The sequence below is a fragment of the Anas acuta genome, chromosome 2 (genome assembly GCF_963932015.1).
Source record: "Anas acuta chromosome 2, bAnaAcu1.1, whole genome shotgun sequence".
In the NCBI taxonomy this organism is placed as follows: domain Eukaryota; kingdom Metazoa; phylum Chordata; class Aves; order Anseriformes; family Anatidae; genus Anas; species Anas acuta.
In genome coordinates, this window is record NC_088980.1 from 70,435,571 (window position 1) to 70,452,126 (window position 16,556).

At 41.1% G+C, this 16,556-nt stretch overlaps 1 protein-coding gene across 7 annotated transcripts in view; it reads left to right on the forward strand.

The window, feature by feature from the left end:
* Positions 1 to 10,054: 10,054 nt before the first annotated feature.
* The window catches only part of ECI2 (enoyl-CoA delta isomerase 2), a 30,478-nt gene continuing 23,976 nt past the window's right edge, over positions 10,055 to 16,556 (forward strand). For 2 of the 7 annotated variants that reach the window (XM_068670818.1, XM_068670821.1), the window contains exon 1: positions 10,199 to 10,315. Coding sequence is in view for 4 of the 7 variants with exons in the window: in XM_068670817.1 (XP_068526918.1) it covers positions 10,070 to 10,315 (246 nt within the window). In the remaining 3 variants the exon portion in view is untranslated. Of the gene's footprint in view, positions 10,316 to 15,033; positions 15,171 to 15,347; positions 15,380 to 16,556 lie in introns of those variants that run through there. The other 5 variants (XM_068670816.1, XM_068670820.1, XM_068670822.1 and 2 more) reach the window with 4 other exon arrangements.

Here is a 16,556-nt window from a genome sequence, read left to right on the forward strand (position 1 = left end):
CCCGGCAGGTCTGTCGATGATACAAAACGTGGGGGAATGGCTGGTACAGCAAGTGATAGAGCTGCCAGTCAGACCTGGACAGGCTGGGGCAATGGGAAGAGAGGAATCTCACCAAGTTTGACAAAGAGAAGCCCAAGATCCTGCACCTGGGACCACACACCAGTACTTGCTGGGGGCTAACTGGCTGGGAGGCAGCATTGCGGAGAGGCACACAGGGGTCTTGTTGGACTAAAAATTGCCCATGAGCCAGTGATGTGCTCTTGTGGCAAGGAAAATCAACAGCATCCTTGGCTGCATTAGGAAAAGTGTTGCCAGCAGACTGAAGGAGGTTCTTCACCTCTGCTCAGCAAAAAAAAAAAGAGAAACATTAGGTGTTTTGTGTCCAGTTCTGGACTCTCCAGGAGAACAGAGACATGGACACGCTGGAGAGGGTCCGCCTCCTAAGACGGTTATGGGATCAGGGCATTGGACGTCCAGGGAGAGGCTGGGAGATTCTGGAGAAGAGAAGGCTCAGGGGGATCTGACAAAGGTCCATGGACACCTGGTGGAGAGTGTTAAGACTTAAGACTTATCACTGTGGTGCCCAGTGAGAGGACAAGTGGTATCAGACACACATCAAAATACAGGAAATTCCATTTAAACAGAAGAAAAGCTTTTTTATTGTGAGGGTAGTCAAACAGTGGAACATGTTGCCCAGAAAGGCTGTGGAGTCTCCATCCCTGGAGATACTCAGCACCCAACAGTACGTGGTCCTGAGCAATCTACTCTAAATTCACCCTGCTTTGAGCAGGGCGCTTGGACTAAACAATCTCCAGATATCCCTTCCAAACTTAACACTTCTATGACTCTTTAGGAAAATATGATATATTCTTTATATATATATTATTTGTATATATATTTATATATTTTATATATATATTTTACATGTGAAGGGCTGCTTAAATTTCTTCTTTTCCTAGATAGCTGATACCTGTCTTCTAGCTATGAAGATACTGATATGTGACTGCAGCCACAGGAAGACCCATTATAAAGTGATTCGTGTACTTTTTGATAAACACGTCTTTTATATTAAGATGACTATTTTCTGTGAAAGAACGTGACTGCAAAACAGCACTTAAATAAGCCTATACCAAAGTTGCTATGCAGCCAGCACACACCTATTTTATTTTGTTCAGCTGAACAGTCCCACTGAGATCAGCAACAATAGCAAGCACGTTACAGTTCTGCACCTTACAACATTGATGACAGGGAAATTAATCAATTGGAAATGAAGAGTTACACAACAGTATGATAATCAAAAGGTAAGACTGGTGTCTTCAAGTGAAAAAAGGCTAAGATCTCCTGGCACTTTTTATTTCCTCACAAACATAAAAACCCTTACCTGGAAGGACAACAAGGAACAGTTGCCTTCTTTCAGGTTTGCATCACAAGCCAGATCTCTTAATGCCTCACACCTTGTTGCCGTGGCCTCCAGCCAGCCCAGCTGTGGCTAGGACATCATACCGAGGTCCTTCTCTCTTGTACGTGGACATGATAAAATAAAAGTTGGGCAACTGTAGGAGGCAATTCAACCCTTTTTAGGTCTGGATCTCTTAAATAAAATGCAGCCAAGTTATATGACATTTTGGGATGCTGATTGTATCAACAGGTACAAATCCCTTTGCTAATGTGACTGTGGTTATGGATGCTTCTCCACCAGGAGTGCTTTAGCAGATCAGGGCCTGGATTTATTTATTTTTTTTTTAACTTGGTTAAAAATTTGTGAGAGTTCATGTGCATATCCACCACTACTTCAAAACCATAATTTTACTAGCCTTTCCCAGTGCCATGACCAGAATGCCTCAGAATTATTCCAGTTCTCAGTGTAAAATACCTTGAGGCTAAAAAAATGATAAAAAGGGACAATTTAGGTATGACCCTGAATAAATCAAGGACTAAGTAAAAATTACTCAGATCCTAAGGAATAAAGAAAGTATGGGTATAATCATCTAGAAATGCCAGTCCTCATTAAAAAATAAAATAATAATAATAATAAATGCTGAACCAGAACTTCGCTACCATTCAAGGCTATCGCTAAGCAGTAAGTACCAAATTGGCTGGATTCCAGTAAGCTGCACTGTGGAAGATTAATCTAGAAGATATTCCTTCTGAAAAAAGAATCCAGAATAACTCACACAAATAAGTATTTTTCACAGACATTGTTTGTGGTTACTTTGGCTCTTTGGTTTAACCAAAAACATTTCTACATGAAAGCAGGAGAGATGCTATCAAGGAAGAGGAATGGTAGGTGGTATCTACACAAAAGCAGAGACGCGCTAAGGCTTGTGGAGATGCATGGTAGGTATCAGGGAGTAATCATCAGAGCCCTGTATGAAACCTATTTACTGAAGTGACACTATTGTATGGTTTATTTAAATTTTTGCTTTCCCTCTGTAGATTATCTCTCTAAATGTATTATCTTATGGCACGAAATGTGAGAAATTGCAGAACACACAGTAAAAGATCTACATGAGCTACTGCCTACCCGATTTGTGGGGAGAAAAGAGCAGAGTAGAACAGACTACGGGCCAAAGCAAGACAAACACATTTTGCTGGATTGCAAACTTACAGCTTGAAAGAACACCAACTGTTAAACTTTAATAGGAGAAAATGAAGTTAGCCATGACCCATTAAAAGCTAATACAGAGAGAGATCGAAAGGGATCTGCCCTCCCTCAAATTCAGAGAACGACGTTACTATCTTAAAGAGACCCAAATGGGAAGTTTTGGTGTGAATTTTGACTTTACTGGAACAAAATTACCCTACACGAAGAAAATTGGACCAGATATTCTCTCTTAGCAAAAGGATGTGTTAAGTACATGCTGAAGTATTTGGGGAACATATAGACAAAAACTATGTTGAATTCCTTAGCAATATAAATTCTCCAAAAAAACTCTGCCCTTAGAAAGTAAACTAGTCTTGCACAACAGGCAGCCTGCGAAGCAAATTACCGTACACACTGAGCTGCCAAAAGGCAACAAGTACACCCTGCAGTCAAGATGCTTGCTGGGCCACACAAACCAAGCCTGATGAAGTGCAGGAGTTGTAGGAGGTGCACTTCAACTCTGGTAATTCCAGGTCTTAAAAGGTTTAACTCCTCTAAGTTTATGCTGCCCTGAATTGAACAACTTGTTTGGAGTCCTTAGATAACTGGTAACTTTTCCACAGATGATCATGTTAATAAAGCCAGGCAGAGATTTACCCCAGGTAGGCTTTGATCACAAATATATGCAAAGCGAGATATAGCCTAGTGAAGCAGCTTTGTCTGGCTAGACATAGGGGTGTAGTCTAAAGATAAATGTTTCAGCAATAATGCCATCTTAAACAGTCACTATGCTCTGAGCTGTGCCAGCTCCACTGTTTTTGTGAACAGTGTAAATCAAACCAGCAAACTGGTCCAGCTGATGGGTCTCCGAGAGTGGGTTACTTTTTAACTGGATCAGTTGTCTCACCTGCTTCCCTGAATGCCCACACAAATGTGGATGTCAGCACAAAACAAAGGGTTATGGCAAGGGTCAGCACAAGCAGAAGCAGAGATTGCTGACACTTGAGAAACATCAAGGCCAAGAAAATCCCACACATGAGAAAAATGTTTAGTAGGACAGTTGTTAGATGGAGGGTGAAGCTCGTGGTGTGGTCTTTTGCTTAGCGGAACCATTAACAGTTTCATTTTCCTCTGTAAGACCAAAAAATATATATATAAAATTGTAAGGACCTACTATCTTCCTCTGTCAGCTCTGGTTTTAACAGACTAACAGATGCACATTACTATAGCTTTATAACTCACTTCTTAGAGGAGCAAGTTAACAGCCCCATTTATACCTACTTACACAGATGCTTTCTGTGATATGAGAGTAAAACATTTTAGCAATATAATTAGACCAAGATAGAAAGTGAAACAAATCCCTCAGAGGCTATACTTTAATGCTTTAATGTCGTAAGCTGAGGCAAGAAAGCACTGCTGCTGAACGAAGCAATCCTACTGCTTGTCAGACTCCCTTACATCTCTATCCCTTGCACCGATAGGAGTGTGCATTGAGTTGTGTGATGCAAAGGATCAGAGATTTGATCTGGGTCACAGTTAACCTTTATTCTTTATGTAGTTGCTTTTGCCTGGTTAATTGTAATTTAGATCAATTCCCTGAGCTGATTCAGTGTCTGACTGTGAAAACATCTGTGCCAGCAGAAAAGAAAGCATGGGAGTGAACAGGGAAAGACTGGGGAAAATAGACAGACTGCTCCTTTCAGCAGCAGCATTTGCTCACACTGGTTTAAAGTTTAAACTGTGAAATGATGCCCCCAAATACTTTTTTTTTTTTTTCCCCCAAAAGTGAAAGAACAACAAAGAGCAGGACTGATAGTTGCTTGGCAAAAATTCTTGAAAAGTCCACAGCCAGCACCTGCATCATTAAATGGTTCAGGAATCTATAAAGAACTCCAATTTAGGAAGATTTCAGTTCCTTTAATTAACAACAATTCTGTTGTTAGTTGATTCATATGTAAAGTAAGACTCCTGTAACCACATCTCGTGATTGAACTTGTGCCAGCAATGTTTCTTTCCCAGGTGCTCTTGCTGTGAAAAAAACAATGCAACGTAATGTACCACTCTAGATGCATTCAAAGAGTACTTTATTTTCTCATTTCCTGCATTTGGCAGATTATATTTAAGTGGGTATCTTACCTGTCCTGGAAAGGAGGATATGATATGTAGCCTTACACAAATAACAGTAGCACTTCAAAAAGCATGCTGAGCATGTACCACTTCCATAGATTGTTAATAGGAGTTGCAAATCCAAAACATATTTTGAAACGTACAGGTCTTTTAAAAGCTAAACATATAGATTTACTAGTTACCAACTAAATGTCTACAAAAACTCTCTGAAGTTATTTTGCATGTTATTTCCTTAAATATATATATATATTATTTGTTATTGAACTTTTGTTTCTATTCTGATTAAACACTAAGAATAATATTCCTGTGCAGTTTAATTTTTCAGTCAATACTTTTGAACAGCTTGCTCAGGAAAATGTAGCAATTTCTGAACACCAACACCTGAGAAGACTCAAAACGAGACTACCAAATCATTTATTTAAACATGCAGGAGTAACTTTTAAGAGCAGCTAAGTGCTGCTAATAAGAAGCACAGAAGTTATCATGACTACATAGTATAGCCTTCCCCTGTCTTTGAGCACTGGAAGGTAATGGTGAATGACCGAAGCAAATAGGAATCTGCCCATGATCTAACTAAGGAAAATTGTATTAGAGCCTGTGCAACACAGACACGTCCTGCAGCCATACTCTGAAGGATCAGAAAGACTGAACAGTGAAATTCCGAGAGAAAATAGTGAGAGACATCATAGGACACAGGGAGGAGGACTAAGCAATAAGAACACGTCAGCTAACTTTACGGCACACTTGAGGCAAGGCCTTCAACAGTGGCACAGTGCCTAAACAAGAGTATTTTCTAGGCATAAGCTTAGCCCTTCAGATCCTCATTTGTGAAAATATTTTAGGGAGGTAAGCCTAAACATGTAGCTCAGCACATATGATCTTCATAAAAATGATGTATGTTGTCCAACTGTAGTGAATGCTGAGAGATTTGGAAAGGTTCATAAATCAAGGTAGAACAGATGATGTGTTTATTAGATGAGGATAATCTGTAGCTAGATGGGGTAAATTAATTTGCATTAATGGGAAAAGAATTGCAGTGATTTGGAGTAACAAGAATGTTTCTGGTTGCCACGTTATTGCAGTGTGAGAAGACAGAGCATGCACCAGTTGGTCAGTGGTGGTGATTACTGAAAGCTGTGGACTCAGAATTTGGTATGTTAGATTCTGGCTAAGGACAATGCTGCAAATGAGTGATTCCTCCAGAATTACTAATTGCCTGAAAATAAACAAACAGTCCAGCCAAGAAAAGTGGAGCAAAGCACTGTATGATTAGTTAGCTGCCAATTCAGAGCTCATGCTAAAGTTTCTCAATAAAAATCTCTGCTTAAATAAATGGGTTGAAGTTTAATTTCTTCTTGGGTGTTGGGGGCTGCACATGCCTTTCATGCTGAGGTAAGAAGATGGTTCACATAAACAGGGGGTTCCAAAACCAGGCTTACAAAGACACCAGTGATTAATGTCTTTTACTAATGGTAAAACAACACTAGTTGCCTACACTGTAGAAGCAAAACTATGAAAACCTATCTCACATGTTTGAAATTGCTTGTCATCATCAATGCCAAAAACCAACCAAACAAAAAACAAGCAAGCAAACAAACAAACAAACAAAAAAAACACAACCACAAAACATAGTAACATCATCACACAACTAAGTCCTTCAGGATTCATTGGACTGGTTTTCAAGGGGAAGGTGAATAAATCATCAGGATAACTTTCTGTTAAATATGTATTAAAATTCTCTGTAGTGATAATGCCAAACTATTTGCCATGGAAATCAAATTCTGAATAATAAAGTACCCAACACATCTGCTTCCTGGATAAACAATTTCTATCAAAGAGAGACCAGCTGCCTTGTCATGGTAAAGGATGACAAATATTCAGCTCCTTAATCCTGAGTTTAGTTCAGTTCACATTACAGGAAATATATTGCAGATAATCTATGGGGAAAATGGCAAATACATGACATAAAGACTGCAGAAATTATTGCAAAAGTGCAGGAATTACCATTAGAGCTAAGAAGATGATTGTGCTGATCAGATTGTGAGATACTTTGCAATTTTGAAGAAACTGGTGGTGATGTAGCTGACGATGCACTGATCACCTTGATGTATCAGAACCGTCACCACGATAACCATCACCCATGTCCAGAGAAGGGCAACAAAGCTGGTGAGGGGTCTGGAGAACAAGTCTTATGAGGAGCAGCTGAGGGGGCTGGGCTTGTTCAGCCTGGAGAAGAGAAAGCTCAGAGGCAACCTTATCGCACTCTACAGGTCCCTTAAAGGAGGCTTTAGCGAGGTGGTGGTTGGTCTGTTCTCCCATGTGCCTGGTGACAGGACGAGGGGGAAAATAGACAGACTGAAGGCTAAAGTTGCACCAGGGGAGGTTTAGGTTGGATGTTAGGAAGAACTTCTTTACTGAGAGGGTTGTTAGGCTTTGGAATGGGCTGCCCAGGGAAGTGGTGGAGTTACCATCCCTGGAGGTCTTTAAAAGACGTTTAGATGTAGAGTTTAGTGATATGGTTTAGTGGAGGACTTGGTGTTAGGTCAGAGGTTGGACTCGGTGATCTTGAGGTCTCTTCCAACCTAGATGATTCTGTGATTCTGTGATAATAGCACCATTCCCTCTCCAACAAGAAGGTACACAGAACACTTTTTGTTCAGGCTTGTATCAGCATGTCAAAGAACCTGCAATTATACTGAAATACACAGCACATAGGTATAGATTACATTAGCTGAAACACTGATTCTGCAATCAAAACATCAAGATCCAGTGGTTTGAAAACTTACCAAATGATTTTGCCTTTGATCCAATTAAATGTTTCATAATAAGTGTGCAACAGCTTCTCTGGCATACACCTAGTTTATAGTTATTATGACATGACATATATGGTAAATTGCACTTAGGCACATATACAGAGGGCCAGGAAAAAAGGTGTGCAATATTAAGTCACATTGAAATCCCATTTTAACAGGTGTGTGACTTAGCTCCTCCAAGGTGCCGCTTCCCAGAGTAAGAATATAAGTAATAACACATACTTATGTGTTATTACTTATAACAGGAAAAGGTAACAACACCAGTAGAATAGGAAGATATCTTTGTAACATGCAATTCACAAAATGCTGTTTTAATATTTTAGATCACCTAAGCGGACAGATGAATGCTAAGCAGCAGAAAGAAAGAATGAGAGAGAAAAGAAAAAATGAAGGAAGACAACTGAAGGTGTAGGTTTCTAGAGACACATAGAGCAATTGCACTCTTGTAGACACAACATATGGATAATGACATGAATCTGAGAGTGGTGATAAGACAAAGATGTCACCAGGGTTACTGTCTCTCTGTGCTCCTCTCTGGTAAGGACTGAATAGTACCAATGTCTTTATTTCATTCCTATAGCATACATTCCATCTTTGACTGAACCCAGTGATGCCTTTTTGCTGTTTTCAGGTTAAACTTGAAAATGCTCTTTCAATTTCAAAAGTATCAATGTGACTTTATTACAAAGGCAAATCTATTTAAACACACACATATTCAATAGAATGAAAATAATAAAAATAAAAACTAAGATGTTTATCTCTGATATTTAACAGCAAAAGCTTTCTGCAAGTAAGTAGTATTGGGTGAGAAGAAACCTTCCAAATAAAGTGCAGCTGCTGTGCTTTCTATTTGCCTGCACGGAGGCACTGGAATACATATCACAAGAGACAATTAAATGAGTGAACTGAGGCTAATGGGTCTCTTTTGCTACTGTTAGTTATCTCTAACTTAGCAAATATATAAAAGTCTCTTACACTTTTAACGGGGTAATAATTTAGAAGCAAGAGACTTCAGAAAAAATATGATTTTTTTTTCTCATGTAGCTTCTAGACAGAAGAATAAAATGTGAAGCTGCACTATTTTGAACTAAAGAAAAGAGTATTCAAATTTATACCAGGATAAAAGTGCAGCTAGGAAAAACCCTTCTTCTTACCATTAACAATACAATACTAGAGAAGGCACTGTCATTAGGGACTTGTTTGTCAAATAATAAATCTGATGCAACTTACCAAATGAGTTCTCTAGGGAGTCCTTTCTAGCTTCATTACATAAGTGCTAACAATACTATTACAGTAAACTTTGAACTGAAGTTCATTATATTACATTTCCATAACGATTTTTCTGGCCTTTTCAAACTACAAGATCAAAAATGTCATAGAAAGAGAAAAGTGTTATTATTTGACAAAGCAAATGCTGGTATTTTAGAGCCAAATTCTTATTTTTCTTATTCACAGAAAGCCTCATTCCTATATCTTTGAGCAAAAAAATTAACCCATAGTTTTGGTTTTATGAATTCAAAACCCTTTCTCTGTCAAATGAGGTACACACTTAAAAACCATGATTTTTTTCTTGATTATGGCTAAGTAAGGATTTAGGATCGATAGCATGTACCATACCACCTTCTGGAGGATGCTTTCAATGTCTTCTGCAAACATGAATTAATTTTACCTTACAGTCCTGGGTAGCAGACAGTTGCCGAATGGTTACGTATGCTTTTGGAAAACTGTAATCAAACACTTAAGAAATGAGAACCCCACAGTTAATTAATGGTTTTCAAATGTTCATTTTTGAGGAAAAACTCAAACTCTTAAATGCATTTACTCTGGGGGAGAACAAAATAGCAAGACTAAAGGATGATTTCAATGGATGTGTTATGAAAGGAGATTGACAGAGCTGTCTCCAAATTGGGAAGATCTTTCCAGCACCTGACAGAACACAGAAACATCTTTCACTGAGCAGATACATTATTGAGGAAACGTTAAATGTACTGTCAGGAGCTGAGGCTGAAAGAACAAAACCTTGACAATAAATACTTATGTCTCTTGCCTTGAGGTTAGTCAGGGTGACATTAGCATTTATCCCACCTTTGCACCACACCAGCTATTCCTGAGGCACTGGGGTTAGATTAGGCCACACAAGTGTTACAAGGTGATTTTTCAGGATGATTTGAGCCTATGACTTTTGCCTGTTGAGTAATTCTGCTTTCACATTCATAATTTTTCATAAACCGCTCCTGTGATTTGCGTTGCAGCATTAGGAGTGAGATGGCTGACAGGACACGCACCAATTACCACACGGCTCAGCTTCGGTCTCTTAGCACATCACTTTTTCACCACAGCCTGGCGGTTTGTTTTGTGTTTATTTGTTTTGTGTTTATTTGTTTGGTTGTATGTTTGCTTTTACCAAAAGTGCGTTTTTTACAGCTACTGCAGGCATCGCTTCAGAGTGCCGCAGAACGCTAAAAGGCTCTGGGGGCTCGGCAGGGCACCACTTCCTCCCACAGGACTACCAGCCCCAGCCGGGGACCGGCTCGATTCGGTTTTTATGGCGTCGAGACACCTCTCAACCCCCTCCCTTCCCCTTTCTCCCTTCTCATCCCATCTCCCTGACGGCCACCCCTCCGCGCTGGAGGCGGTGCCGTGCGTGGGCAGGGGGGGAGCTGGTAAGGCGGCGCTGGCCGCCATTTGCCCGCAGTTGCCGGCTCCTCCCGCCCGCCCGCCCACATGTCATGGCGGCCCCGGCCCTGACCTTCCTCCGGCGGCTGTGCTGGCGGTCTCTCTGCGAAGCGAGGTGAGCCCCCGCCGCTCCTTCCCCCGCCTTTCCTCCAAAGTATGCTGTAGATAGGCTTGCAGAACAATACTGCTGTTCGTGTGCTGTGACAAAAAAAAAGACTACTTACCGGTGTTGCTTGTGTACTGAATAGTACCACCGCGTTAAAAATAAGTAAAGGCACAGCCTTGGACCTGACTTCCTTGACCCATATCTGTGTAAAAATCTCTTGGAAAGTTCCTTTAGTCTTCCTTTGGACAGATATCAGGTGTGACTAGGAAGAGTGAAAGCAGGGTTAAGGTTTGTGCTGCTTTGATCATCTCTTTTACTGGTATGCCTGGCAGATGATCTGGAAGTTACTGAGATTTTATATTCTTAGACACGCTTATGATGTGAAAGTCTTTGCTGAATATTCACATAAAAATCTGTCTGTGGTTCTTTCAGATTTCCCCCCTTTTTTAAAATAAAGCGCTGTTTAACACCAAATGATGGTACTGTTGCAGTTGCGGCAGCTTGTCAGAAGGAGTGCAGTTCAGCTGTTTGTAACCTTTGGCACAATTCATCAGCATTACAAAATACAGTTCCTGGTAATAAAACAGTGATTAGCATACTTACAGAGCACCGCAGTTCCAGTAGTGGGACGGGGTCCAAACTCACCTTTGCTGGATCTTGCAAGAAGATGGAGAAGAGGTTAAAACACTTGCTTGTGATGTGTTTTCTTCGGTCACAAATGATCAGAGCACACCTGTGTCTTTCCCAGCAACGTTTATTATGATATTCCTAACGTATAGCTTATGCAGAAGTCAATTGGATTTCTAGTTTTTAATCCATCCTGCCTGTTTCTAGAATTCTGTCTCTGTGTTCAGATTGGCCATGGAGCTCCCAGAAATGAGGCAAACTTATCCTTTGAATTCCTTGACATAGGAGACACTGCAGCTGGAAATTCTGAGGGAAGTTATTCACCATTTCAGTGGCTGATTTTTCTTTGCCTCTTTTCATATATATATGTATAATTAATAGCTTTCCTTCTATGAGAAACTGTGCATGTATCAAAACACAAAAGTTAACTTTTGCTGTATTTTTTTTTACTGTTACCTCCTTTACTCACCCCAATTCTTGTTGTTTTTTTTTTTGTTGTTGCAGATGTCAAATGTGCAAACGCTAAACTCAAAAACAGCACTTCATCTTCTCATTATACTGAAAAACCTTGAATCAACTTAAGAAATACTTCATTAAAACTGTTGTTAAAGTTTCACTGTACATCTAGTGCTCTGAACAGTGACCTTAATTTGTCTGCTTCCGCTTTGTCCTTTAAAAAGTTCCCTCTTGTCCATTTCAGTGGCATCTTTCAGGTGTGTTAGTTGAAAACCAGAACAATAAATATTGCAAGTACTGAGCAGCTGTGCCTTGGCGGCCTTGCTTTCAGAAAAGAAAGGAGCCACGCAGCGAGGAAGTGCAGAGGTTCTGGTGCAGGCAGTGCCACTGAGCAGTGCCTGTGTAAGCACCCACCAAGGTGGGTGGCAGAGACTCTCACCACAACTCCATAAGAAATCTTTGTTGGTTTAGTTATTCATGTAAACACCTTAAAACCTGCACATAATTGGATGTGACTTGATTCTAAGTGTCCTTCTAAAAGATTTTGGACTATTTCCCAGCAAATAGATTATCCCAGTGCCAGACAGGCTGTGGAACTTTTTCTCTCAGGATTATTTAGCTTGGCTAGGCAGGAGCCCTGGTAACCTCATCTCATCTTGAAGCTATCTCTGCTCTGAGGTCACCTCAGGAGTATGTGGCTTTCTGAGGCCAGAAGATGGTGGTGCTCCTCTAGTGGGTTGACCTCCTTTATGGTCACGGCTGAGCCTGAGGCTCTGGGCCTCGCTACGAAAATCCTGAGGGAAAAGTTTGGAGAAGATATATGAGGGGCGAAAAGGGTGTATCGAGAGACTGTGGTTGGGTTTGTGTACAGCTGGTGCTCCTCTCCATAGGGTTTGTGGTCCCTGTGTGTGTGTGTACATACAGACCCACAGGTGCAGGTTGCAGGTAGGTCCATGGGCCTGTCCATAGGAGAAATGACCCCCACACCACACCCATATTGCTCAGTGTGTAAGGTATCGATGGTGCTGGCCTGATGTGGGAGGAAGAAAAGGGTTGGAGTAAGTGCAAGGACCCCTAGGGAAGCACCCCTCAGTCCTTCGCCCTTTGCTTGTTCAGGACTATTTAGGAGCTCTTTCAGATAGGATATCTCTGTCATTCACAACACTTCCCTCACTTTGATGTATGGGCTGCAAAACCATTGTAAATGAGTTGGCTTTGGGGGAAGAGATCTTATTGCTCTCCCCAGTGGGGAGCTGGGGATTGACCTCTTCTCACAGATAACTAGCGATAGGACTAGAGGAAATGGCCTGAAGTTGCACCAGGGGAGATTTAGGTTAGACGTTAGGAGACATTTCTTCTCAGAGTAGTCAGGCATTGGAATGGGTTACCCAGGGAGGTGGTGGAGACACCATTGCTGAGGGCCGTGAAGGAAAAGTTGGATGTGGTGTTTAGGGACCCGATTTAGTGGGTGACATTGGTGGTAGGGGGATGGTTGGACCGATGATCTTGGAGGGCTTTTCCAACCTTAATGATTCTATGTCTCTGTGCAGGTTTCTGGGCTGGGAAGCTCAGATGCACTTTCACCAACAGCAGAGGGTTTTTGTTTGAAAAATTCAATGATGATTTTGGTGCAAGTGTACGTGCTTTATGTAGTTAGGTTGTAGGAATAAGATGAGACCAGATAAGCAAAACTGCTTTTGAATTTTCATGTCAGTCCTCACATATTGTGAACTGCCACTTTGAGAATCTGTGGACAGTCTGGAAGATACATTTAACAGATATGGTTTAAATACAAAACTGAGATCTAGATGCCCCTATGAAACTGCTGCCTATACGTGGAAGTCTGAGTGTCTCCCATCATTGCTTAAAAGCTTGGTGAAGTTCTTCATCTTCCAATGCCTGCCATTTCCTCAGTTCTGGGCAGTCTCATCTCTCACCTGCCAAGGTCAGGTATTCGGTCCCATTAAGCTGTGCTGCTTAATGAACTTGAGTAGTTCTCTCTTTGCCTTGTATGTACATGGTTAACACACAAGATGAGATGTTTCTTTCATCGTAAGTCCAGGGAGATCACTTTACTTTAAAAAGGCGGGTGCTTGTGGGTTAGGTGTTTGAACCCAGTGGAAGTGGAATACCTACATTTGATGCATTTCTTTTTAAGAGTCTTTGCCCTAATTTTTCTGGCTCCTGTGGCAAATGTTCAACCACCAAAGAAACTGCCAGTTAGGCTGGTGGTAAGACATCTGAAACTGTATTGTAATATGCAGAATAATGAACGATTCTGTGTTTTTTTATTAAAAACGAGCACAATTGTGTGTCCAACTAATTAAGGCTCCCTGCTGAGAACACTCCAGCTTAGCACAGCTTTTCAAATACTGATGTAATGTTGCCTGCTGTGTGCCTTTATTACTTATCTCTTTTACTTGTTTCCAAATAAAGTGTCACATGCAGTAGTATGCATTGCGGCAGCTGTGCATCTCTGGTGTTAGTTGGCCTGCATGAAGCAGAACTTGGCTTGACTTGTAAGTAGACAATTGACACTTTCATTTTACTGAAAATGGTTAAATGGGAAATCCCACTGTTAAATTGCTGTATATGAATAAAAATCGCAAACAAAGTTAATTTGTAGAATTTTGTCTTCCTATTAAAAATGGCTTAATAAATACCCAGTTAAAGAGAAGTATGCATTTGGTGTGTTAAGTATACTGGGTAAGAGAGTTCAGAAGTAAGAGACCGAAGTAATGTGATCCTAACAGTAGGTTAAATACCAGCAATGCACTGTTTGCTGCAACATATAAATTCAACTTTTATAATGCGTGTTTTTATGAGTGGAATGCTTTTACTTGTTTTTACCTAGGTATCCTTTTACCTAGGCATCTCAGTTATGAATGAGTGCATCTTGACCAGGAAACTAGTCGTTTATGCAGTCTGGCCATTGAATTGTGATATTTTTCTCCCCAAAGCTTTGTGAGAAATTCTTTGAAGTATGTACGTGAACATCTTAAGATACAGGGAGAAACAAAGAGAATGCAAATTGTGCAAGCGACATGACTTCACTTTCATTAAAAAAAAAAATAAAAATCAACTCTCTAGGCATTTTTTTTTTCTACAGACAAATAATGTTAATATAGCTGAGTTGTTACAGTGAGAGAGAGGGAAAGAAATTCTAAATTGTAAAACAAAAATGTGGACTACTAGATTTTTTTAGGCTAGTATTTGAAGTAGTAAGATTCTGTGTGTGAAATAATGTCATATAATTAAATATTAATAATGATTTAATGCTTTTGGTAATACAGAAAAAAGGTGCAGTATGTCACAAACACCAGATGGGCATACTGGAAGAATTATATCAAAGACATTTACAGCCTTGCCATGCCAGTGAATCTAGGAAACCCTTTTTACAATCCTTTAGCAATTCTATAAAAACAAGGCATATCCTTGGAGCACTGGGAGAGGAACAGTCATACAAATATAAGGACAAAATGCAAGATTTTTTCTTAAATTCTTATTTCTTTATTCTAACAAGGGCATTTTTCATTGTTCCAGATGCAGAGTTGTGTGTTCCATAGGCAAGATCTCCCATTTGCCCACTTCTTGTCCTTCTCCATCACGATGTGTAATTGTTCCAATTTGAATCTGTCGAACAGGGGAAGCTGACACAGACACGCTCAGAACATGAGGCTGCACTCATCCAACAGGCTTCACATCCAGCTGTTTAAGATTGGAGGCCCCACAACTCGCTGTGTGAGACAGGCTGTATCTGCAGTCACTGCTGGGTAGACTGGTAGGAGCAGAACATTTGTTGTTGGAAAACCTGCATCTGTGCTAGCCTTGTTTTGAGGGTTTACTTCATGCTAGTTGTATTACAATCCTAGCCCTGAGTGCCTGTTAGCAGCTGGAGGACATCTGGGATCATTTAATCTGGAAGCAATCTGTCATGTATGCGTGAGACAGCTCTGCAACAGAAACCAGGGGAATGGCATTGGAAACAAGGTAGAGATTTACTCCGAGAAGAGCCTTCTGATCCAAACTAAGACGGCAATGTAGACACACCCCAACAACATGCCCTGTTCCTTGGTATGGTTCTCTCAGCAGTTTTAGAGGAGGTCAGGGTCTGTCAGAGACTGAGCTTTCTACAAACTACTTTCATTTCTCAGCAATACTGAAGAGCCTTTTTCAAAGGAGTGCAATTAAGCTCTAGTGTTTCAAATAATGTGGATTGAAAAACAGTTAACTCACCCTTAAGCTGCTGGCTTTTTCTTGCTTATGTGGCCTTATTGATCTCTGCAGATGCCTGGAATACTTTATCCTTCCAGTAAATCCGCCTTTACTACAATATCTGCTCTTCGGCTTGGGAGGCAGCAGTCTAAGGGCTAGAGTTCACTTCCATCTTGGCTCTTGAACAGTGTCCCAAATCTCTCCACTGTTTCCCAGCATCATCTTCTGACCCAGCATCTGCAGGCTTACAGCCCACCCGCACGGCAGGAGCGCAGCACAGTACTCACAGTCCCAGCACAATAGCAACGTCCATGTGCAGTCTCTGCAGCCTTCTTCTACTTCTGGCTGGGAACGAGCTGAACCTGCCTTCTGGATTGCTTGTCCTTTACTTGATAGCACAGTTGTGTTCTTTGATCGTGATATCAATGTCCTTTTGATATATTTATGGCAAAGCAGGATATTAAAACCCTTGAAAGCTGTCCATTCACCAGTGACTTAGGTGCCATCTCTTCATTTTTTCTTCCTGCAGTCCTCATGGCTGTTTTCTGCCCTCCTTCCTATCGTGTTAACTAAGCCAGGCAGACTTAAAGTTCTGGGAAGAGGTCCAGGGGCTTTGTCTTTACCCTGGGACTGCGTGTGCTGTGAGGAAACTTCTCCAGTGAGGAGGCTGGAGAGCTAATTTGGGGCTAACTGCAGGTGCCAGCACACCCAGTGCATGTCCAAGCCTCACCTTTTGGAAAACCCATTTGAAGCATGTTACCATCAAGGAGGTGACCTTTAAGTGTGGTGGCATCTCTTGTTCTGTCCCGTTTCGGTCTCCCAGGTTTGGCCCCAGGGAGCTCAGAGGCAGGCTGCCTTGTGTCGCTGCAGTGGCAGTGTCTCGTGCTGTCTGCCAGTCCTACTCAGAGCTGTAGTTGGGTACGGCCACGCACAGTTTGAGAGCTTTGTTCGG